The sequence below is a fragment of the Dipodomys merriami genome, unplaced genomic scaffold (genome assembly GCF_024711535.1).
Source record: "Dipodomys merriami isolate MVZ:Mamm:240054 unplaced genomic scaffold, mDipMer1.0.p SCAF_19, whole genome shotgun sequence".
Taxonomy (NCBI): Eukaryota; Metazoa; Chordata; class Mammalia; order Rodentia; family Heteromyidae; genus Dipodomys; species Dipodomys merriami.
Window position 1 is genome coordinate 13,823,397 of NW_027203270.1, and position 25,096 is coordinate 13,848,492.

Here is a 25,096-nt window from a genome sequence, read left to right on the forward strand (position 1 = left end):
GCTGAGTGATGGTAGCTCATGTCTGAAATCCTAGCTACTCAGAAGGCTGAGATCTGAGGACTGAAGTTTGAAGCCAGTCCAGTCAGACAAATTTGAGAGATTCTATGTCCAATTAACCACAGAAAAGCTAAAAGTGAAGTTATGGCTCTAGTGGCAAAGCATCAGCCCTGAAAGAAAATGCTAAGCAAGAGTGAGAGGCCCTGAGTTCAAGTTCCAATAGCAACACAAAAAAGAAAAAGAATCTCTTGGCTTGGCCATTCTACTACATTTCAAATTCAGAGATGCAACTAAAAGAAGTCTCATATGTAAGATGCAGCATGGGCTCCTATGTATAAATGGAAACGTGTCCAAACAAGAACTTAACACAAATATTCATACAGTATCATTGGCAATAGGCAAAAGGTGGAGGCAAATCAAATGTTTATCAACTAACCAGTACGTAAATAAAATGTGATATGGGGCTGGGAAGGTGGCTCAGTGGTAGAGCACTTGCCTTGCATGCTCGAGGCCCTGGGTTCGATTCCTCAGCACCACATAATCAAAAAGAAAAAAGCTGGAAGTGGCGCTGTGGCTCAAGTGGTAGAGCGCTAGCCTTGAGCTGAAGAGCTGAGGGACAGCGCCCAGGCCCAGAGTTCAGGCCCCACGACCGGACCAAAAAAAAAAAAAAAAGGAATAAAATGTGATAAATCCAAAGTGCTATATACTAGACATGGAAGATCACTAAAAACATGCTGAGTGCAAGAGGCCTATCTCAGCAATCCACTTTTTTTTTGTCCATGGTGGGGCTTGAACTCTGGGCCTGGGTGCTGTCACTCAGCTCTTCAGCTCAAGGCTAGAACTCTACCACTTGAGCCACAATACCACTTCCAGTTTTCTGAGTAGTTTATGGGTGATAAGATCTCACGGCCTTTCCTGCCTGGGCTGGCTTTGAACCTCGATCCTCAGATCTCAGTCTCCTGAGTAGCTAGAATTACAGACTTGGGCCACCACACCTGGTTAACAATCCACTTTTATGAGTCCACTTATATAGAATATCCAAAATACTTAAATCAAAAGAGACAAAAACAGATTAGTGACTGGGTACTGGTGGCTTATGCCTGTATTCCTATTTATTCATGGTGAGATCTGAGGATCACAGTTCGATGCCAGCACAGGTAGGAAAGTCTGTGAGACCCTTATCTCTAATTAAAGTTAGAAGTAGAGTTATGGCTCAACTGGCAGGGCACTAGCCTTGAGCTTGGGACAGTGCCTAAGCCCTGAATTCAAGCTCCAGGACTGGAACACACACAAAAGAAAGAAGACAAGTAGTTTATAGGGTATGGCAAGTTTTATGGAAGGAGGGACATAGGCAATATTTGTTAATGAAGGTAAAAAAATGTTCTAGTATGGTGATAGGTGTATAACTCTAAATATGCTAAAAGCTAACGAACATATACTTTGAGAGGATAAATAAATCTGTTAAAAGAAAAAAAAACAAGTGTGAGGAGATAGATATTAGGTATAGACAATAAAAAACTATTAGTGGCCTGGGAATGTGGCTTAGTGGTAGTGTTTGCCTAGCATGCATGAAGCCCTGGGTTCAATTCCTCAGTACTACCATAAACAGACTTCTTTACAAGTTTTCCTTTCTTTCCTCAGCATGGGTTTTGAGCTCAGGGCCTTAAAAGCTTCTAAGTAGGTACTCTACTACTTGAACCACCATCTCCAGTCCTAAAGATTGCCCATCACTTTCCTTTTTTTTTTTTTTTCCTGTTGGGGCTTGAACTCTGGGACTAGGCACTGTCACTCAGCTCTTCAGCTCAAGGTAAGTGCTCAACCACTTGAGCCACAGTGCCACTTCCAGTTTTCTGGTGGTTAATTGGAGATAAGAGTCTCACTGACTTTCTTGCCCAGGCTGGCTTTGAACCATGATCCTCAGAATTCAGCCTCCTGAGTAGCTAGGATTACAGACGTGAGCCACCAGCTCCTGGCTTCTTTTTCCTTTAAGATATTAGAAGACATTCATACACCAATAATACAATTTTTAAATTATTTAATAGTATCTGGATATTTTAAAGGTATCCCAGATTTTAAAAGAAGATAACCAGCTCAAGATATATCCTAAGGGTGAAAATGTGCATAAGAAAGCACCATTGCATGGAAATAGCAGGTCTAAGATCTGTTCTTCATTTTGTCGTCATCTTTCGGTTTCTGTGAGCTTAGTTAGGCAGTTTCACTTTATGTGAAAGTATAGCTTTTGTGAACTGTGTTTATACTTACATTGCTCATCTAGTTTGGTCTGGATCACAAATCAAGTCCATTCAGTTTGTGTTTAATTTGTGTTTCCTTTTAGTGCAAAGGAAATAAATGACAATACTGGTGGTAGTTAGGTGTGGAAGTTTTTGTTCTTTGGTGGTACTAATGTTTAAACTCAGGGCCTTGTACTTGTTAGGCAAGGCCATTCCTCCACATTGAGCCATGCCTTACATCCTTTTTCTGTCTTGCATACTTTTTTTTTTTCGGTTGTGAGGCTTGAACTTTGGGCCTGAGTGCTGTCCCTCAGCTCTTCAGCTCAAGGCGAGAGCTCTACCACTTGAGCCACAGATCCACTTATAGCATTTTGGTGGTTAATTGGAAATAAGAATCTCATGGATTTTTTTCTGCGAGGGCAGGCTTTGAACTGTGATCCTCAGATTTTAGCCTTCTGAGTAGTTAGGATTACAATGAGAAGTTTGACCCAAGAAAAGGCCAACCAGGGCCAGAAACCTTAAAAGCCACATTTCCTCCACTTATTATTATGTTCTACAAAGCACTATACCCATCATCTTAATCAGTCAAGGTAGATTTAAACCAATCATTTGTCTTCTTTTTACCATAAGTGATAAATATCCTCACCGATACGATAAAATACAAAGTTTAGTTGGGTCTACTTGCTTTATGTATTCAAATTTTGGGAGAAGCATCCTCTCCACGTTCTTCCCCTTCCCCATCTCTGGTGGTAGATGCTAAAGAAGGTTTTAGACAGTACAACATAAGCTAACTTTTAAATTTATTCACATTTACTTAAAAAATGGAGAGATAAAATACTGTCTAACAAAATTAATTATAATTACAGTCTGCTACATCTGTAACAAATGTACTAGATAAAGGCCCCAACAAGAATTAGTGCAGCTACTAAAGCAGTTAAAATTATATTGTCTAGTGTTAAACTCAGCTACTGGTTCATTAGAATTCAGCATTTCTGCCTTTCACCTCTGACCTACACACTGAATTTCCTAGTAAGTTGTAATTTCTTCTACTTCAGGAGGTCAAAAGTCATCAAAGTGGCACATTTATGACAAGCAACCACTTATTTGTTTAGTATTGGTCAAGAATATTGTCTTCAAGTTGACTTCTCTTTTTTCCTCAAAATGACACAAACAAGGATTGCTGATATAAGAGAAGAATCAGGTTATCTTCCTAAATTGTGAATAGCCTATAATGAAGAACTTCTCTTCCTAAAATACATTTCCTATGATTCTGTCTTTTGGAACCTCATCATTCCAGGTGAATTTCCAATGTAAGGGAAAACAATGTATACACTACTGTTACTGGATATTTTAAAACCAGAGTTTTACATTCTGGTTTTACTGAAGAATTATTTGAGGACTCCTTATTTATCAAAGCCAGAATTAAATATCTAGTCTTTTATTGTGTACACAACCAAAATGCAGACTGTCATATATGAACAGGTAATTAGCTGGGCACCAGTGGCTCACATCTGTAATTCTAGCAACTCAAGAGGCTGAGATCTGAAGACTGAAGTCTGAAGCTAGCCTGGGCAGAAAAGTCTAATCTAATCACTGAAAGCTAGAAATAAAGCTGTGGATCAAGTAGTAGAGTGCTAGTCTTGAGCACAAAAGCTAAGGGAAAGTGCCAGGTGCTGAGTTCAAGCCCCAGAACCAACATACACACATAATAAATAAAATAAATAAATTTTAATTTTATTTAAAAAACATTAAACTTTTAATTTATTTAAAAAATTTAATTTTTTTAAATTTTAATTAATTAAAAAATTATTAACTCAACCCAGGTCTTGTATGTAACCCAAGCTGGCCTTCAACTCATATACTTGCCTCAGCCTCCTGAGTGCTGGGATTACAGGTATAGACAACCAGGCTTGGTCCTAAGAACAGGTATTTTAATATGTGATATACTAATTCCTTGGTTGAAGAGTATTTCTATACCTCCTCCTAATTATTCCAACAAAAAATTGCTATGTGTAAGATATTCTGTCTACTAAGTGCTAGAATAACAGTCTGGGAGAATGAAAGAAAGTGACTACAGCATAGGATAACACTTTATCTCACTGTTGGAAACTGAGGATTCAGTTTTTTGTTTTTGTTTTTGTCTTTTTTTATTGTGAAAATACTCTACAGAGGGGTTACAATTACATGGGCAAGATAATGAGTTTTTTGTTTTTTAAAAAAACAAAAGCCAAAGTAGTTGAGAAAAGAATGGTTTATGCGCAGCTTTACCTGCATGCTTGTTGCGTCTGTGGCTGACTCGTGGTGTGGATGAGCCATTTCCCCGTGGTAGAAAAAGTGCAGCACCTTTGACAGTTAAAAAGCTCTCGCTGATGCTATAAGGAGAAAAGTTAAAAGAACATAATTACTTAAGGAGCAAAATTAGAGGATGAAGACCCAGTTTAGGATTATTTTCCAAAGTTCCAACTTCTTTGTTTTCGTTTTTGGGTCCGGTTGTGGGGCCTGAACTCTGGACCTGGGTGCTGTCCCTCAGCTCTTCAGCTCAAGGCTAGCACTCTACCACTGGAACCCAGTGCCACTTCCGGCTTTTTTTTTTTTGCTTATGTGGTGCTGAGGAATCGAACCCAGGGCCTCATGCATGCAAGGCAAGTGCTCTACCACTGAGCCACCTTCCCAGCCCCCAACTTCTTAAAATGAAGTAATACAAAATCAGAAGTGACTCTGCTTATTGTATACTGTTAGCTACTGTAAAGAAAATGTTCTAAAACAAAATTAGAATATTCTGTATATACTACATGGTAGTAGTTAGATTTAAAGGTTCAACACAAACACTCAAATCAAGCTCCTTTAATCTGAAGCTTTGCTGCTTCCTGAGTAAATATTTTTGAGCCTAGATTTCTTTGTCTTGTAGACAAGGATAATAAAATGAGGCTGTTGTGAAATGTCAATCAGAATATGGCTACCTAAAGTGGTATCTGACTTATAGTAATGTCTTAATAAATTAGTTATTATTAGATCTAGTTATCAATAATTTTGACTGGAGAAACATTTTAACATTTAGTTACAATTGATCCAGAGTGTACAAAAATTAGTGTTTAAAAGGTATACCACACTAGATTATTAGCTGAACATTTTTCTTTTTTTTTTTGTCAGTCATGGGGCTTGAACTCTGGGCTTGGGTGCCATTCCTGAGCTCTTTAGCTCAAGGCTAAGCACTCTATCACTTGAGCCACAGCACCACTTCTGCCTTTTTCTGCTTATGTAGTACTAAGGAATAGAACCCAGGGCCTCATGCATGCAAAGCAAGCACTCTATTACTGAGCCACCTGCCCAGCCCCTTAGCTGAACATTTTAAGAAAGATGTGGGAGAGGAGAGGATGTAGACAGGATGTTGATGCCTATACAGGGTACAGCTATATACAAAGAGTTACTTCATTTTTTTTCTTTTCTTTTCTTTTCTTTTTTTTTTTTTTTTTTTTTTTTGTCAGTTGTAGGGCTTGAACTCTGGGCCTGGGCGCTGGCCCCGAGCTCTTCAGTTCAAGGTGAGTGCTCTACCACTTGAGCCACAGTACCACTTTGGTTTTCGGGTAGTTAATTGGAGTTAAGAGTCTCATGGACTTTCCTGACTAGTCTGGCTTTGAACCATGAACCTCAGATCTCAGCCTCTTGAGTACCTAGTTTTACAGGCATGAGCCATAGGAGCCCGTGAAGAGTTACTTTAATAAGTTCTATAGCATAGTGCAGTAATTATGGTTGACAACAATTGCACATTTCAGTTTAGCTAGAAGATTTTGAATGTTCACAGAACAAAGAAATGTTAATTGTTTGAGGTGAGAGATATCTTAGTTACCTTGATTTGGTCATTAAATATTATATACATGTATTAAAATCATATTTTACAGCATAAATATGTACAATTACCATGGTATTTAAAAAATTTAAATATATTTAAGAATTTAATTCTCACCACATTAAAATGAATAATGCCTGTAATCCTAGCTACTCAGGAAACTGATATCTTAGGATCTAGGCTTAGAGGAGCTAAATCCCTGAGGCACTTAACGTTAATTAACCAGCAAAAAGCTGGAACTAGAGGCATTGCTCAAGCGGTAATGTCAAAGCCCAGTGAGAGCTTGATGTCCTGAATTCAAGCCCCAATACTGGCACAAAAATTGTTTATGATGAATTAACATCACTTTATGAACTTAAATCACCTCTGTAATGCTGTCAGTTGCTGACTCAATTTTATCCTTGAATAAAGTGGCGTAAGGTGGAAAAAGCTTTTAAGGTAAATTGCCAAATAGATTAGAACAGATCTTCTAACAAAACAAAACATAAGGATCTACAGACACTACTTTAAAAAAATTGCATGCTTGCTGGGAGGGGCTGTTTTGATTTTGTTTTGTTTTCATCTTTAAATAAAGAATTGCTCTCTTGTGGTCTGTTGCACAAGCCCTGTCTCTTGTTACATCCGTGGTGTGCACATACCACTGTGCTATGGGTCACTGTTCACTCACATTACGGGAACAGGCTAAAACAAAATGTCTGAGTGACAGGATGAGAGGGGTACACCACAGACAGGAAATGAAATTCACACTTCTGCCAATACAGCAACTATCTGTTTTACTAACTGAAAATAGTTTTGAAAAAATAGGGCTAATATTCTACCTATTCACCAGGCAAAATAACAGCTTTGGGCACACTGGTTTCCAGTAAATAAGCAGTTATCTGTATCGACAAAAGAAGTATATTTGTTGAGAGCTTAAAATAGCCAAGCATACTTCATTCATTCCTTTTGTGAGACAGAGCCAGTTTCTCTTTGACTAACAGTAGTTTAAAAACTAACTTCCTGGTTTTGGGAGTTCTGTAATATCATTCTGTCTTTATTTCTTATACTCTAAATAAAGCATATCTAAGTAAATTCTTTGCTTTAAGCACAGCTAAATGTGTTCTTCCAAGTGTATGTAGTGCTTCTACAAGCTGAGGGCTATGGCAGAGGATAAGAGCCCTTGGTTAATTGAAAGCTGCCTGGAATCTTAAAAATCCTGATTATAAAGTAAGATAAGGAGTGACACTCTATATAGAGTACAAGGGAAATAAGGCCTTTATATTTAGATCATTTACACAAATCTCAGTAAGCTCTAGTGAAAGAACAAACTATACCTTAGACCCAGCTGGATGATGTGACATAAACTCCTAAAGAGGGACAAGCAGACAAAAGCCCAGTGATAGAATAAATGTTCTTTATTTTTTACTTTTACTTTATTTTTTGCTAGTCCTGGAGCTTAAACTCAGGGCCTAGACACTATTCCTGAGCTTCTTTTGTTCAAGGCTAGCACTCTACCACTGGAGCCACAGTGTCACTTCTGGCCTTTTCTGTTTAAGTGGTACTAAGGAATCGAACCCAGGGCTTCATGAATGCTAGGCAAGCACTCTACCACTAAGCCGCATTCCCAGCCTGAATGTTCTTTATTCTATGGTTCCAGATTACAATCCTTAAGTCATCACAAGAGTGCCATACTGTTGGTCAAAAGAAGACCAGGAATTAAAATATGGATGATTACATAAATCCCCTATCATCACTAGAGAAAAATCCAAAGCTATATACATGCTATTAAAAATGGTATGAATTGAATGCCAGTAATCCTAGCTACTCAGGAGACTGAGATTTGATAATCATGGATTGAAGCTAGCCTGGGAAGGAAAGTTTGTGAGATTCTTTATCTCCAATTAATCACCCAAAAGCCAGAAGTGGAGAGTGGTAGCAGAGTGGTAGCCTTGAACACAAAAGCTCACGGACAGAGCTCAGGTTCAGAATTCAAGCCCCAGGACTGGCACAAAAGAAAAAAAAAAAAAAAAAGAAAGAAAAAAAAGAAAAGGAAGCACAGTGGAATGGAAATAAAAATAAAATTCACCACTTTTATAGTTCAGGAGGATCTTTCAATTAGAAAATTAAATGATTTGTTTGTTTATGAATAAAATTACATGTAAATTTAATGTCATAGCTAGGTACCAGTGGTTCAAGTCTGACTGTAATCCTAGCTACTCAGGAGGCTGAGATCTGAGGATTGCGGTTTGAAGCCAGCCCTGGCAGGAAAGTCCATGAGACTCTTATTTCCAATTAACTACTCAGAAAGAGCCAAAGTGGCACTGTGGCTCAAATGGCAGAGCACTAGCCTTGAGCACAGTGAGGCTCAGGGATAGTGCCCAGGCCCCAAGTTCAAGGCCCAGGACCACCCAAAAAACTCCTAACCCCCAAAAGTCATTACTACAGTACAAGGTTAAAAAAGTATATATTACCAGAATAGGAAGAGATTTACTTATGTAAGTATCAGCTTTTCTGAAACACTTGCCTGAAGAATCAATTGACAGAGCTGTTCTCTAATTAAAAATCTTTTTACAAAGGCAGGGAAAAACTTGTCCAATTTTTCAGAATTGATTAGTTCTTTTGTCTGGCCCAGAAACAGGACTTCTCCAATAAATTCTATAAAGGGATTGTATATGATTCCATATGCCTAAGTCAAATAAATACAAAATCCACAACCAATAGAGTTTAGGTGGACCAGCTGAGATTCAAGTTTAGAGTTTAGGTCCTGAAAGAACCTAAGAATCCCTAAATCAAGGAAGAAACAAGAAAAGAAGATACTACTGTTTTGATTTAAAGACAGAACAATTAGCTCCTTGATAAGAAAAAAACACTTAGAGGGTTACCTTTCTAACAGTAATAGAGAAGTTCTCCTGAGTCTCTGCAGAACATATGGAAGAAGGTCTGTTTTTTTATATGCTATAAAATCACTTGCTCAACAAGGAGTCACCTCTGGAAACATATGTGAAAATGAGCTAATAAAAGCCAACCAGATTCTACTATGTCCTTAGGTATGAATACTTAGTTAATTTTGTCTTCTATGACACACCTACGAAATAAGAATTATTTTTATGTCTAATTTATATTCAGATACTGAGGGGCTGGCCCAAGGATGCACAGCTAGTAAGCCTCAGCACAAGGGCCGAAACTAAGATCTGACTTAAAAGCTCATGTTCTGAATCACTTTTTCTATATTGTTTTAATTTTTAAAAAATTACTTATTTTATTGTTATTATAAAGATACAGAGGGTTACAATTATATGAGTCAGGTAATAAGTACATTTTGTTTCCTACAGTATCTTTTCTTCCCTCTATTCTAATTTTAGGAAATAGTTTTTAGTATATGAAATACAATAACTTCCTTACAGTGCTTTTCAATAGAAAAAAAGTAGATTGAGAGTAAAGGACTGACATCCATTCAGATTTCAAGTCTTCTTATCTTCCCCCTCTCCTCCTACACCATCAAGGTCAAAAACAGAAAGACTACGTGGAGGAGAATGAAGAACATCTGGCTCAGAGATGAATCTACTAGGGCTGGATTGTTAAGAACTCTAATCTTTGCTGATAGTAACAGTAGCAATTCAGCCTCAAAAATGGAGGAAAAGAGAATTGACTGTACTCTTTGGGGAAGACTGTGCCAATCCCTTCTGATCAAAATCACTTCCTAAAACATTATGTTTGTTAAATGGTAGTAGTTTTGTCTCAGGCAAAGCATATAGAAGGAAAAGTCAAAGAAGGGAAGAAAACACTTAGCTATTCGGAGGCTGGAATAATCTTTGGGGAATGTGTTCTGTGTAGGTGATCATCCATGACCAGCAGGAAGGTCAAGGGAGCAAAACAAAGCAACAACACACCTGGCCAAATGGCTGAATCTCAGTTGAGTAGAAAGTCTACTGTTTTACGAGCAACATACACAAGAAGAAACAGACAATTTAATAAGAAAGCAAGTTTCAGAAAGTAAACATTATTTCAAGATTAAAATAAAGGAAACAGATTTTCATGTTTACAGAGTTTCTAATGCCAAATGCTTGGTATGTTTGGTATTTCTGTCTGAAGGCAAAACTTACAGGTAAATTATTGTGTATTATCAGCTATACACAATCTATTACCCACAAAATGAGTTGCCTGGCAGTTATGTTATATTCAAACATACAAGCCAGGTTCTGGTGGCTCATAACTGTAATCCTAGCTACTTAGGAATCGGATCTAGAGGATCACAGTTCAAAGGCAACCTAGGCAGAAAAATACTAACTCCATCTCCAATTAACCAGAAAAGGCATGGCTCAAGTAGTAGAACACTAGGGTATTCAAGCAAGTTGATGAGGGTAAGGCCCTGAGTACAAGCTTAAATACTAGTCAGAAAAAAAAAATCACATGTATATAATCTGAACTTCTACATTTTTGCCTTAAAGAATATTCATCTAGCTTAGCATGGTGGCACATGCCTGTAATCCCAACACTTGGGGAGCTAAAGCAAGAATATCTTAAATTCAAGTTCAAAGGCAGACTAGTTGCTATAGTAACATCTTATGACAAACAAACAATACTCATTTAGAGGAAACTTTCAAATATATCCCATATATCCAGGTTTCCCTGTTTAGTTGTTCAGTTTTCCAATTCAAGGTACCAGACAGCTTTGGCAATCCCACTAAGTGGAAATGAATTCATGGACCTGTCTAGTATGACTATACCACAACAAGGGAAAGTTTATCATTATGAGTTTCAAATATCAGACTAGAGGCCAAGGAATTACAGAGCTATCATTACAGGATCCTATAAAAAAGCAGGGCTAAGCTGAAAAAAAAAGGAAAAAGGTTTTGTGCCTTGATGTATGAAATTTGATTGCAAAACAGTCAAAAACACATTTCTAGTTAATGAGAAATATTGATTTTGTATTCCTAAAGAAATTTAAAGTAGGAGAAAAATCCAAACCAAAGTTTATACTGTTCTTTAATTTCCCACCCACCATACACTGCTCAACAACCAATTGATAGTATTAGAATGGCAAGGCATACCTGGAACCATCTGCCCTGAGGTATTAATTCCCAGACAGACAGTGGAATTCTTTCTTTCTTAATCAGCATATAAGCAGAGGCTGGGGCATGTTAGTAGACCAATTACTAGTAGAGCAGAGCAGTGTTTAGGATTCTAGTTTTTACAACCATTTTAGTACTAGTTAATTTGCTTAAAATTGTTGTTCAATGCCCAGGACACCTAGACTTAGATGTAGCTATTTGTTTTCTCTTTTTCCTATTTTTCTATAATAGAAGGAAAAAAAGAAGTTTGTTTAAACATATGAAACAAATTTTAATCAAAATTAACCTTCCTGGTCTTTTCCCTATAAGCCATAAGTGGGAGGCAGAAACAAAAAATGAAAACAAAACAAAAAAGAAAACCCTGAAGAAACTTCCCGTTGTTTATTCCCAATATCCATTTACTGATAAAATCTTACTGTGTTATTTTTCCTTAACCATAATTATCTTAGAAATGTTTGACAAAGAACTTTCCCCTGGGGCTGGGAAGGTGGCTCAGTGGTAGAGTGCCTGCCTTGCATGCATGAGGCCCTGGGTTCGACTCCTCAGTACCACATAAGCAGAAAAGGCTGGAAGCAGTGCTATGGCTCGGTAGAGAGTTAGCCTTGAGCTGAAGAGCTCAGGGACAGTGCCCAGGCCCAGAGTTCTGGCCCCATGACTGACAACAACAACAACAAAAACCCAACAAGTTTCCCTTGTTGACTAGACAATTCAATCTTCCAATTTTTATAGATGAGACATATCTGGTTTAACATTCACTATTTGTGGCTATCTAGTAATTATAGTACTCTTTTCTAATATTACACTATTTTTTCTTTTGTAAAATCTACTGAAAGTGGACTTGGTGGTCTTCAACTTTGGAATTGAAAAGGGCTTTGGGGGAAGTCAATGTGGTTTATGTCTTGCCTACTAAAAATATTCCTTTGGACTGTTAATCTTAGACAAGTGAAATGAAAGAGAGACATGGAGGGATATAGTCATATTCACTGTGGGGAGAATGGACAGGTCTGTGCCAGTCTGTTCCTACTCCATGGCCTTCCTTATCCTGGCTTTGTTCTCTGAGCCTGGTCCTTCACCCTCTCATTCATTAAGTGACTTCTGACATACTCTGACAAGTATTTTGCTTTAGATTGTTAAAATTCATTTCTGAGCTTACAAACAGATAATCTTTGTATTAATCTTTGAATTTAATCTTTGGCTCCAAATCTCACAGATTATTAGCAGTAGAGTCCAGAATAGGCCACTATGCCATCTGACACCAGAGAAGCATGTGTGTGCACATGTACGTGAATGTGCACATCAGTACTAGGGCTTAAATTCTGAGCTATTGCTTGGCTTTTCCTTATATGGCTGGCACTCTATCACTTGCGCTCTTCCAGTTCTGCTTTTGGCTGGTTAATTGGAGAAAAGAGTCTCTAAAATTTCTCTGCCAGGGCTGTCTGGTAACTGTGATCCTCAGATCTCAGCATCATGAAAGGCTAGGATTATAGATATGAGCCACTGGTATTCAGCTCCTAAAATAGCAATTTAACTATTTATCTCATGTTAGTTTTAATGAACACCTTGAACATGCTGCATTCCTAATAATATGAAGCAAATAGCAGTTAAAAACACATTTTAATTGGGATTGGGGGGGAGGGGGGAGGCTGGGAAGGGATGTGAAGGGTAAACAAAGGAGGAGGCTGCAATGCTTGGTAAGAAATGTACGCATTATCCTGCCCATGTAATTGTAACTCCTCTGTACAGTATGTTCACAAATAAATTAAATTAAAACAACAACAACAAAACAAAAAACAAAAAAAAAAACACATTTTATCAGGTGGAAATGATGGAGCATGTCTATAATCCCAGCACTAAGGAGTCAGAGGAAGGAAGATGCAGGATAACTTGGCCAGAGTGATACCCTATTTTTAAAAAAATCTGGTCAATTCACCTAAAAGAACAAAGGCAGGATTTCATTGCAAAGCCTGCTGAAAATTTTAATCCATTTTCCAGAGCATCCTGAAAACAAAGTTAAGGTCTGAGTGGAAAAAGATTGAGACATATTCCCATGAGGCAAAATTTTTCATTCTTTTTTTGTTTTGGGTTGTGCTAGCATTTGAACTCAGCCTCCCAATCATGAGACCATGAGTTCAAACCTCAGTATCACAAAATAAGAATAAAAATAATTATAATAATGTAAAATAGCCTGCCAGTTTTTGGTTCCTCTTTAGTTTTCTCAGAGACCAAGAGCATTTCTTTATAGTTGTTATCTGGTCACACACCCATATGACCTTCTTTCAGGAAATAAAACTGTTTAGCTTTTGGTTTGGATTTTAAAAGTATCATCAAGAAAGGGTCTAGAGGGCTGGGAATGTGCGTTAGTGGTAGAGTGCTTGCCTAGCACGTATGAAGCCCTGGATTTGATTCCTCAGTACCACATAAACAGAAAAGGCCAAAAGTGGCACTGTGGTTCAAGTGGTAGAGTGCTAACCTTGAGCAAAAGAAGCTCAGGGACAGTGCCCAGGCCCAGGCCCAGGCCCTGAGTTCAAGTATAAGGACTGGAAAAAAAAAAAGAAAGAAAGGGTCTAGAGCAGGGTTTCAAATGGTAGCAGGAGGGTCTAATTTAGCTCACTTGTGAGACATCCAGACATATCCTCTCAAATAATAACAGACAAAAAAGTAGATGCCCATGAAGGAACTGATCTCAATACACAAGTATCCAGACTTCTGGTGAGTAATAGTGGTAGAAGGTTCAGTTTTTGAGAAAGTCTTCTACTTCAGATCAAAGAAGCTCATGTTCCTTACAGGCTGAATTAATGAAGTTTCTCATTCCTAAATTCTAGATTCAAATACTTTCCTTTTGAAAGAAAAAAAATGTTAAAGGTTGTCTAAATTCAAAAGTAAATAATCCTGAACAGTTCTTTCCCAGTATTTAAAATGTTAAGTATATTTGTTACCAAAGATATGCGTAACATTAGTTAACTTTAAATTTAAAGTAACAGGTAGGAATAAAAAGGAAAGTAAGAACAACTTCAACATTAAAAAATAATTTTGTGTGTATAATTCAACAAATGCTTTCCCAGGTATTTAAAACACACCTGCAGAAGGAATGCAAGTTAGGCTTTCAAATATTCGTCCAAAGAGTCATACCATTTTTGTTTTACCCTTGGAAAAGCCTCTTTTGAATTTCAGGTCATAGTCTACTTAATTCTTGTTACCTTTTGACATCCTGTTGTTATCATCTATTTATTCTCTATCTTGCTCAACCTCCTTTCACCCTGATCCTTATTATAATTTTTTTGTGTGTATGGTGTTGGAACTTGAACTTTAGTGCCTTGAGTTTGCTAGGCTGGCTGGACCTCTACCACTTGAGCCACACTCAAGCCTCCAGTTGTGTTTATTGCTGGTTATTTTTATTTTTTGTTCAGCTACTGGAGTTTGCCATCCCTTAGCTTTTTTACTCAGGGTTATCACTCTACCACTTGAGCCACAGCTCCACTTCCAGCTTTTTGGAGGTTAATAGGAGATAAAGAGTCTTAGATTTCTTTCACAGGCTGGCTTTGAACCACAACCCTCAGCCTCTTGAATAGCTAGGATTACAGGTGTGAGCTACTGGCACCCAGTTTATTATTTTTGATATACAGTCTCAAGAACTCTTCTGCCTCTGCTTGCCTTCAGTTGTGATCCTTCCATTTTCAACCTTTAGAATTGCTAGGATTATAGGTGTGAGTCAGCTGGCTCTATTGGAATTTTATTTTTCATATAGATGAACATTCAATAGCTTTGTCCCCAAATTTCTCATCTGATCTTCAAAGACCCTCTCTTGAAACAGAAATTTTCAAATCCCTTTGAAAGGCATGAAATCTTGAAAGACTTGATTTCAGAAATTGAACTTTGTTTAAAATACCTATTAATCTTTGGAGAGGGATTAATCTGGTAGCTTTACCAACATTAACTTTCCTTTTCGTGACACTGCTGAGTCATCTCTTTCTGTAGAGGGTCAAGAAAAGGTCTTTTGAGAAGTGTTAATTCCTTCTGGATGTTTATAAAAATTTTATTCACTCTTAACTTTTTCATTATTCACAATCCTTATATTCTGAAGATTAATGGTAACCGGTTTTGTCTTCTTTTTAGCCTTAACTATTTTTTGGGGGGTGTATGTGTCTGGCAATTGTCAGACTCAATATTGGCTTGTGGGCTGCTCAAGTTCCAAACATCTAACTATATACCCAATGTACAGGAAGCTCTGTGGAAAGGGATCCAGTTAAAAATATTCTCAAAAGCTGGGCCGGGAAGGTGGCTCAGTGGTAGAGTGCTTGCCTTGCATGCATGAGGCCCTGGGTTCAATTCCTCAGCACCACATAAGCAAAAAGAAAAAAGCCGGAAGTGGCGCTATGGCTCAAGTGGTAGAGCACTAGCCTTGAGCTGAAGAGCTGAGGGACAGTGCCCAGGCCTAGAGTTCAGGCCCCACGACCGGACCCAAAAAAAAAAAAACCAAAAAATTCTCAAAAGCTATAGTCTCCCACACCCCCGCAACAAACAAAACAAAACAAAAACTTCCTACAATAATAAGCCCTCTTGTGACCCCCATGTGTTTACTCCTTTCCTCAACCAGAGGGAAACCCCTAATTACATTTGAGTCCTCAAATTTTTTTCTAAGCTACCAACCTCTTGAGTTTTCTCTTTCCTAACCAACCCAGTGTCATATCTTATCTTCTAATTAGTTTCCCTGCAATTTAGTCTTCTTGCTCCTGCTTTCCTTCATAATACTAGAACTTAAAATCATAGGATTTGATGAGTACCTGTTGAGCAAATCAACACTTTGAAAGCAGAAACTTTACCTTGTTTATTTCTCTAATGTCTAATGTAGTTCTGGATACCTAAATGGATATTCAATAAATATACTGAAACAATGAAAGAAAGAAAACCTAACACTGAAGTAGATACTGAAACCACAAGTCTGGATGCCATAGCACTTATTTACCGTCTCAGTGACAAAGATGTCAGAGAAGACAGCTGAGTTAACTCAGCTGGACACTTAACACCTTTGGACAGCTTCTCACTCATTCTCTTCTATGTAATTCCAAACCCCGCCCCGACCCCCCAATCCTATCACAACTCCTACATCTGTACATTCTCCAGTTAACATGGCCTTCTACAACACCATGAAAATGGGAGCTAGCTGATGTACTTTCTCCCAATTACTCTCACCTGCTTTTCCCCAATGGGAGAGGACAATCTGGTGTTATTGACCCCCATTCTCTAATCGCCCAGTTTTATCTCCCTGGTAACATCTTTTCTCCAGGCTAGAAATATGCTCAAGTCCAACCTCTCATAAAGTACCCCCCCCCGCAAAAATGTTTCATATTCTGAGTTTTCTTCATTACTGAAATTCTTTAAAACAAACTCTACACTTGTTATCTCCATTTTCTTTCCCTGTCATTTTTTTCCCCTACCCATGGCCATCCTCTTGGTGTGAGACAGCTTGCTATGTAGACCATGTGCTGTGTCCAACTTGTGATCCTCCTGCCTCAGCCTCCCAAGTACTGAGATTACAGATGTGTACCACTAAGCGTCACCTCACTTACATCTTCCTTCTGTCTCATCAGTCCTCTGAAATTCAGTCATTTCCCAAGTGATGGGATCTAAAGGTCACAGACTATAAGGATTTTTTTTTAAACTCTCACTTGAGTTCCACTCAAGGCTGTTGCTCTACCACCTGAGCCACTGGAAGCTCCACTTCTGGCTTTTTATTAATTAATTAGAGATGAGAGTCTCATGGACTATTCTGTCTTGGCTTGGCTTTGAACCATGATCTTCAAATCAGCCTCTTGAGTAGCTAGGATTACAGGTGTCAACCACCAGAAAAAACCACAGGATTTAACTTTCGGCTCTTCATTTAACATCTGATGTACACTAGCAAATCAGTTCTACTTTTCTGAGACCTTTCCACTTAGCATCTAAGACACTGAATTCACCTTATACCTTTCTGAGCATTTCAGTTCAGTATCCTTTGCAGCAATCCCATTCTACCTTATCCTACCTTGCTCTACTTTATCCTACCTTTCCCTACCCTACCAGCTGCCTTTAAACCAGACAGATTAATCTTTAGTGCTTTGAAAACAAATTCACTGACAACTAATTGTATTTAAAAACCAGAAATTCCAGCTTAAAAAATCAGAAACGTTGAATATACATTCCCATCTAACAACTAGCCAGATGCTGCTACATTAGATGTCATGTGGTAGAAAGGACAACAGAGCAAAACAGTAAAAAGCTGTCAGGGAATGCTGCTGTGCATTTGTTTTATAAAGTATGGTCAGTCTCTCTAATAAGGTGACATTTGAACTTCTACTTCCTGAAGGAGCTATCTGGCTGTATGGGCAAAGAACATTAAAGGCAAAGGAAAGAACAAATGTAAAGCCACTAAGGTGGAAGTGTGATTGGCTGATTTGGGAAACAACAAAGTCAGTGTAAGTCAACAATGAGTGATAGAATATGAGATCAAGCCAACAGGGCAGGTGTTAGAGGGTTTCAATATCTCCAGATAAAAATCTGTATTTTGTTTTCCAATGTACTGCAAGTGTGATTTTTTTCTGCTTTTAAAATCAATGGACATTTAAAAAGGTCCTTATCTTGCTTTATATTACTGACAATTTTCTATCTTTATGACACTCTCTCATTATTATTATTAATAATAATATTATTTTTGCCAGTCCTGGGGATCGAACTCAGGGGCTGGGAACTGTCCCTGAGCTTCTTTTGTTCAAGGTTAGCACTCTACCACTTGAGCCACAGTGCCATTTCTGGCCTTTTCTGTTTATGTAGTACTGAAGAATTGACCCCAGGGCTTCATGTATGCTAGAAGAGCACTAAGTCCCATTCTCAGTCCCTCTCTTACATTTTTAATATTCTTTCACATTCTTGTTTGTTAGTTCTTATTCTTCTGTCAATTTTTAAACTATGATGTTGTCTATCATCCATTTCATTATCAATTACTTTCTTACTCTCTTCATATTCTTCTGGATGCTACTACCCTATAGGCTGACAACTTCCTGATTAGTTGTCTATATATGAATAACAACGTATCCTAAAACTTATAAGCCTAATGCAACAACAACAAATAGTAAAACTCAAAACATTTATCACCTGACACAGCCTCTGAGAACAGAAGATTAACTTAGCTGGATAGTTCTGGCTGAAGGTCTATTATGAGGTTACAGTATCTAAAGCCTTGATGGGGCTGAAGGATCTGCTTCCAAGATAACCCACTTATGTGGCTGTGAAAGGAGCCCTTATATCTCTACCATATAAATTTCTCCACTGGACTGCTTGAATATCCTTATGACAAGGCATCTGGTCTTACCCAGTGAGTGGTACTAAAGAGAACAATGAAGAACCACAATATTTCATGACAACCCTAGAAGATACATAGAATTTCTGCAACATCCTGTATAAATCAGCCATATTTAATTCAATTAAAGAGGAGACTACGAAGGAAATACTAGGAGATAGTAATCATTGATGACTACTTTGCCTTTGCAGGAAGAGCTTTGCAAGTAATTATTCAAAATTTATTGGCTACAAAAATTCAATCCAGGGGCTGGGAAGGTGGCTCAGTGGTAGAGTGCTTGCCTTGTATACATGAGGCCCTGGGTTCGATTCCTCAGCACCACATACGCAAAAAGAAAAAAGCCAGAAGTGGGCTGTGGCTCAAGTGGTAGAGTGCTAGCCTTGAGCTGAAGAGCTGAGGGACAGTGCCCAGGCCCAGAGTTCAGGTCCCACGACCAGACCCCCCCCGCAAAAAAAAAAATTTCCTTGCCAATCTTTTCTATAGTTGCTCTCTACCTTCCTAGGCTAACAAAATGAAAAATGAAGTTATTTTCTAGCACAAACTCTTTTTTCCCCCCAACACTCTCTTAAAAGTCCCTCAGAGACCAGCTGTGGTAAAATAAAATTATTTTCCCACATATTAAAAAAAATTCTTCTCAGTGTCATCTTCAAAAAATGTATGGTTGTAAAAAAGAACTTTATTCAATATTATAGTTTTAGAGGTGAAGTATTTTTTCTTTAAGAAGTAAAAACTAAGAAAAAATGTCACTCAACATTGTTGGTACATAATGTCAACAGCAAAAAAATACCAACTTGAAGCTGAGTGTTGGTAGCTCATATCTGTAATCCTCGCTCACTTGGGAGGCTGAAATCTGAGGATCAAGTATTAAGGCCAGGCTGGGCAGCAAAGTTTGTGAGACATATTTCTAACAAACTATCAAAAAAGCCTGAAGTGAAGGAGTGGCTCAAGAGTACCAGCCTTGAGTGAAAAAACTAAGAGACTGTGCCTAGAATCTGAGTTCAAGCCCAAGACACCAATAAAAATAAAACTCTGCTATTCCTTATTTTCTATATTCTTTCTCCTTCCATAATCATTATAGAATTGTACCACCACCACAGATAAAACGTCCCTCCTACTGTTCCTTGCAACTTTAATGTACTGGGGTTTCTTGATGTCCAATCCAGTGTTACCAGTTTATTCTTTTGAAATTCAATAAATGCACATTTTAAGGTAAGTTTATAAAGCAATGATTCAGAAAATTATTCCTTACTTTCCAAAAAATGATTGTAAGAAATCAGAGAACTACAGAGCCATTATTAGGAAGTATTTTGTAATAATCTAAAGAGCAATATAAAGCAATGAAATTTCAAATAAGGAAAACATACAAATCACAATAACCAACGAGCAAATTTAACTTCTATATGTTTAAAACAAGTTGGAGAGAAAAGAAAGCTAAAACTCATTATATATTTGCCCTCATGTGGAAACAGATATTGCATATAGTACAATTGCACACCTTCTGTATACATTGCTTTTAGGTACTGGTCGGCTCTGTCCAATAATTTACCCCAATGGCAACTCAAAACCCATACAAAGTAATGATGAAAAGGAAATCATTTTATTTTTTTTTAATTGTGAAAATACTGTACAGAGGGGTTACAATTACATGGGCAAGATAATGAGTACATTTCTTATCAAGCATTGTAGCCCACTCCTGTGTTTCCCCTTCCAAGGAAATGAGTTTAAAAGCTAGGTTTATTACCAAATGAAAAATATCTAAAATAATTAGAAGGAAAGCTACTATCCTAAGGAAGTTATCTGATCTCACACAGTAACAATTAGCAAGGCTCTATGTAAGCCATGCAGCTTCCTAAGCCAGTCAGGTTAGGATGTTTCACATGCAGATATCGTGATACCCTTAAAAGTCAAATCTATTGTCTACCTTTAAAAATATAATTTATGCTGGACACTCCAGTGGCTCATGCCTACAGTCTTAGCTATGCAGGAGGCTGAGATATGAGGATCACCAATCCAAGTTAGCCTGGGCAGGAAAGTCTGCGAGACTCTTATCTCCAATTATGAACCAAAAGGCCAGAAGTGGAGCTATAGCTCAAGTGCTAGAGTGTTAGCCTTGAGCAAAAAAGTTCACCCAGGCTCAGAGTTCAAGCTCCAGCCATGGTGCATGCACTCACGTACACACACCTAAGCACAGGGCATCATGCTTCCTCAAAGAGAAGGCAGCAAGATACTTAGTATCTAATCCTTCTAAGGAGACATGGTCCGTTTTATTTTTATATTTTCTCAAACAAGAAAGGACAAACAATGAGACATGGATATGGGCTTATTCACTATTAAGTAAAGGACAAAAGGTGAGACATCTAGATAACTCTGGTGAGAGAGACAACTAGTTACATGTGAAACATTGCTACTAAAATATTAGTCAGGCTAGGCGCCAGTGGCTCACGCCTGTAATCCTATCTACTCAGGAGGCTGAGATCTGAGGATCATGGTTCAAAGCCAGCCTAGGCAAGAAAGTTTGTGAAACTCTGATCTCCAATTAACCACCAGAAAACCGGAAGTGGTGCTGTGGCTCAAGTGGTAGATACTCACCTTGAGCTGAAGAGCTCAGGGACAGTGCCCAGGCCCAGAGTTCAACCCCCATGACTGACAAAAATAAAATAAGTCAGGTATTGGGAAACTTGAGACTTGAAACACAATGAATGCCAAACAATTACAAATGTATTTTACAGTATATGTTAATTGCACAAAATAATGTTTTGTTGTGACATGTACACATGCATATGTGAGTGTACTTTGCCTCTTATCTTCTTCTGACCATTTTCCTCTTTTCCTGAGTCACTTTTACTCTTGTAGACTTTTTATTAACTCACACCAAAACCCAAAAGATAATGCCAAAATAAGGGGGAAAAACAGGGATGTGACTATATGATATATGTCAACTTCTGCATAAAAAAAAAGTAGGCAAAAAGCTATATGAAGAATGGGAAGATAACATGGCCAGATGGAAATGGCTATTAGTAAGAATAGTGGCCATGGGGGAAGATTTTTTTTTCCTTTTGAAAAATTTTCTTTGGGGGAAGAATGAGGTAAGGGGTGACACTGATCAAGATTTATCATATTTATATACTACTTCGTTGAATGGAAACTCCTTTGTGCAATTACTTAGAGACAAAAATAAAAGAGAAACATTTTCTTAATGTTTTCAGTTCTGTGTGTGCATGTGTGCATGCGTGTGTGCGTGCATGTGTGTGTGTGTGTTTGTGTGTGTGTGTGTACCCCAGCACCGAGGCTTTAATCGGGGGTCTTGAACTGTCACTTGGTTTTTGCTAAGATGGCACTCTGCCTCTTAAGCCAGGCCTCACTTCTGGCTTTTTGCTGGTTAACTGGAGGCAGAGTCTAAAGTTTTGTCTGTCCAGGCTGGTTCTGAACTTTAATCTCCACTCTGGGCTTCAGTTTTTAAAAAGGGGGGAAAACAGGCAGTACAGGAAAACACACCACCGTGGGAACAGAGTCAAGCGCACAGATGTTTTGCGTAAGCTACATTTCCAGAGACATCTGCCTTTGTGTAAGACTTCAAAAAATGGAGCTATTGTCAACAAGTTCTGCAGTGAGGGGTGGAGCCTGAGAGAAAGTGAGCTGTGAAGAAACCAACCAACAATTAAAAGCCACAGGGCTGAGAAACAGTTTTTTTTCTAATATAAGTTCCTCATTTAGGAGCTACCTTTCTGTCCAAAATGCTCTGCCACCAGCATGTTTATACTATTCAGATCTCAAGCTGCTCATAAGTCTTCATTCTCTTGGTAAAGAGGTCTCATCCCTATAGAAAAGAGATTACTACATAGAAAATCTGGGTGGATTCAAGCTACCTTCATCCCTCTTTGTTCCAACTCTGAATAAAAAGCTTATTATAAACAGAAGAAGTCATGTAAAGGCAAAGATAATACAATTACCCATCAGCTCTACTGTCTGAATTTGGTTTATGTTAAATTTAATTTCCATTTAGTTAGGTGAATACTACAAGGTCTTTATTGGTTCCTTTTGCATGTAAGGTAATACAGTGAGAATTTCATTCTTTTTCATACAGTGCCCAGTGTAATACCACATATATAATACTTAATAAATGTGGCCTGAAATGCTAACAGGGACACTGAGGACTGAAGAATATTTTCAAAGACGATAAAGTATGAAAGTCAGTGTGTGTTCCCTGGCAAGTCAGAAAGCCCACATGTTTTTAACAAAAACCACAGAGTCTGCCTTACTTGTTTTTATTTTCAGCCTCAATCATGCTTAATGCTAAAGAGGAACTTCTTCCACTCCCCAAAGAACTTTTAACTGACTGGCAAAACTCTATCTGGTGTCCTGTCTTGAACTTCCTTTTTCTGAGAAGCTGGGCATGTTCTATGGGTTACTGCACTACATCTGTCTTCTGGGCAAGTTGACTACAAAAGACTTTAAAAACCTCTGGCTCTGGAAAAGTAGTCTCTGGAGGTTCTATTTAACTCTTCTTCCTTCTACAGAATAGAGCCTGAAAGCTGTGGGCCTACATAAATTCATTAAAATAAAGCTACATAAACTAGTAATCTAATCTCTCAGTTAATTCCACTTAGCTCAAAGGCCACATTTATCTTATTGGTGAAACTGTTAGCCAGAACAGAAGGTTACAACAGAAACCAAACTATAATCAACTATAAGAAGACTTCAACTCAAAGGTAATACATACAAAACAGAAGGAGCTAGGGGAGTGACTCAAGAGGTAGAGTGCTTGTCTAGCAAGCAAAAGGCTTGGTAGAATTCAAATCCCTCAAGCAGTAAGTACCTAAGCTTTCAGTATTTAGATAATCTGACAGTAGTTCTGAAATATTAATGTCAGAACATATTCCAAGGATCCCAATCTAGTAATAATTATTTAAAGTGCTCTGATTATGAAAGTCAGGTCATAGATGGAATCATAGATCCCATTCAAAAAGTGCTTAGGCTTGCTTCAAATCTTGATCCACAGATCTCAGTCTAACTAAGCAGAAAGTCTGAGAGACTCTTTTCTACAGCTAATCAGAGGCTGGAAGTTCAAGTGTGGCTCAAGTGGGAAGCTCCAGTCTAGAACAAAAGGATCAAATCAGCTGAGTGCTGGTGGTTCACACCAGTAATCCTAACTACTCAGGAGGCTGATATTTGAGGATCACAGTTTCTGAAGCCCCATGACCAATCAAAAAAACAAAAAAAGATCAAACCAGAGTTCCTGAGTTCAAGCCCTAGTACTGCAGGCACGTGCGTGCACACACACACACACAATTGGAAACACTTTGAATATATTAAGTTAAATGAAATATAAAATTATATATATATGTAAAAAAAGTGCTTATCAAAACTTAGTATATGTGAATGTGGCTTAGTGGTAGAGTGCTTGCCTAACATGCATGAAGTCCTAGGTTCAATTCCTTAGTACTCTATAAAAAGAAAATGCCAGAAGTGGCGCTGTGGCTCAAGTGGTAGAATGCTAGCCTTGAGCAAAGAGGCTCAGGGACAGTGCCCAGGCCCTGAGTTCAAGCCCTAGGACTGGGAAAAACAAACAAAGAAAAAACCCTATTATATAGTAAGATGCTAATCTATGCATTGGAAATATAGCAATAAATATAAAATTTAAGGCAGGCACCGGTGGCTCACACCTGTAATCCTAGCTACCCAGGAGGCTGAGATCTGAGGATCAGGTTCAAAGCCAGCCCTGGGCAGGAAAATCTGTGAGACTCTTATCTCTAATAAACCACTAGAAAACCAGAAGTGGCATTGTGGCTCAAGTGGTAGAGCACTCACCTAGAGCTGAAGAGCTGAGGAACAGCGCCCAGGCCCAGATTTCAAGCCCCATGACTGACCAAAATTAAAAAAAAAAAAAAAAAAATATATATATATATATATATATAAAATTTAAGGAACTAACAGATTTGTATGGTTCAAAGTAGAAAAAGACAATGTCAGGTGGTAATAAATACTTTGAAGAAAACAGTGGGCAAGAGGCTAAAGAGTGACAGAGTTCATTGTTGTTTTAGGTAGAGTAAGTGGTCAAAGCTCTCTGATGAAGTGAGTTTAAAGCAAAGGATTAATGAACAATAAGCTAAGACTGTTCACTGCCCTCTCCAGAAGGAATGGGAATAAGAACTCCTTTTCCTTCAGATAAGCTCATCCTCCTGGAGCCTGGACAGATTACTTCAGGAAGACATTAACCTGAAAAGGAGGTTGTGAGGGAAAGACAGAGAACAACTATAATCTTATTGTATGGTGAAAAAGTAGAGAGTAGGCTGCTGTAAAGATGGGGATAGCAGGCCACCTCCTCTCAGGAGGTGGACATTCAGGAGGATCATGGTTGAAAGCTAATCTCAGGCAAGAAAAGGGAGTGTCCATTTCAACCACAACCACTCAGGAGGCATGGGAAGAAGGATCTCAGTCTGAGGTTGGCCCTGGGTAAAAATATAAGACCCAATCTGAAAAGGAACTAAAGCAAAACCAGCTGGATTCATGATTCAAGTGATAGAGAATCTGCCTAGTATGTGCCAGGCCAGGAATTTAAGCCCTAGTGTTAAAACAAAAAAGAAGAAAGATGGGAGAGGTAAGCAGAGTACAGATCTTGAAGTGTTAAACAGTGACA

The 25,096-nt window shown here is 38.2% G+C and overlaps 1 protein-coding gene across 4 annotated transcripts in view; it reads right to left on the reverse strand.

The window, feature by feature from the left end:
* The window catches only part of Ssh2 (slingshot protein phosphatase 2), a 222,541-nt gene that overhangs the window by 68,988 nt on the left and 128,457 nt on the right, over nt 1-25,096 (reverse strand). For all 4 annotated transcript variants that reach the window (XM_070027392.1, XM_070027394.1, XM_070027393.1 and 1 more), the window contains one exon: nt 4,497-4,600. In XM_070027392.1, coding sequence (XP_069883493.1) covers nt 4,497-4,600 — 104 coding nt within the window. The remainder of the gene's footprint in view (nt 1-4,496; nt 4,601-25,096) is intronic.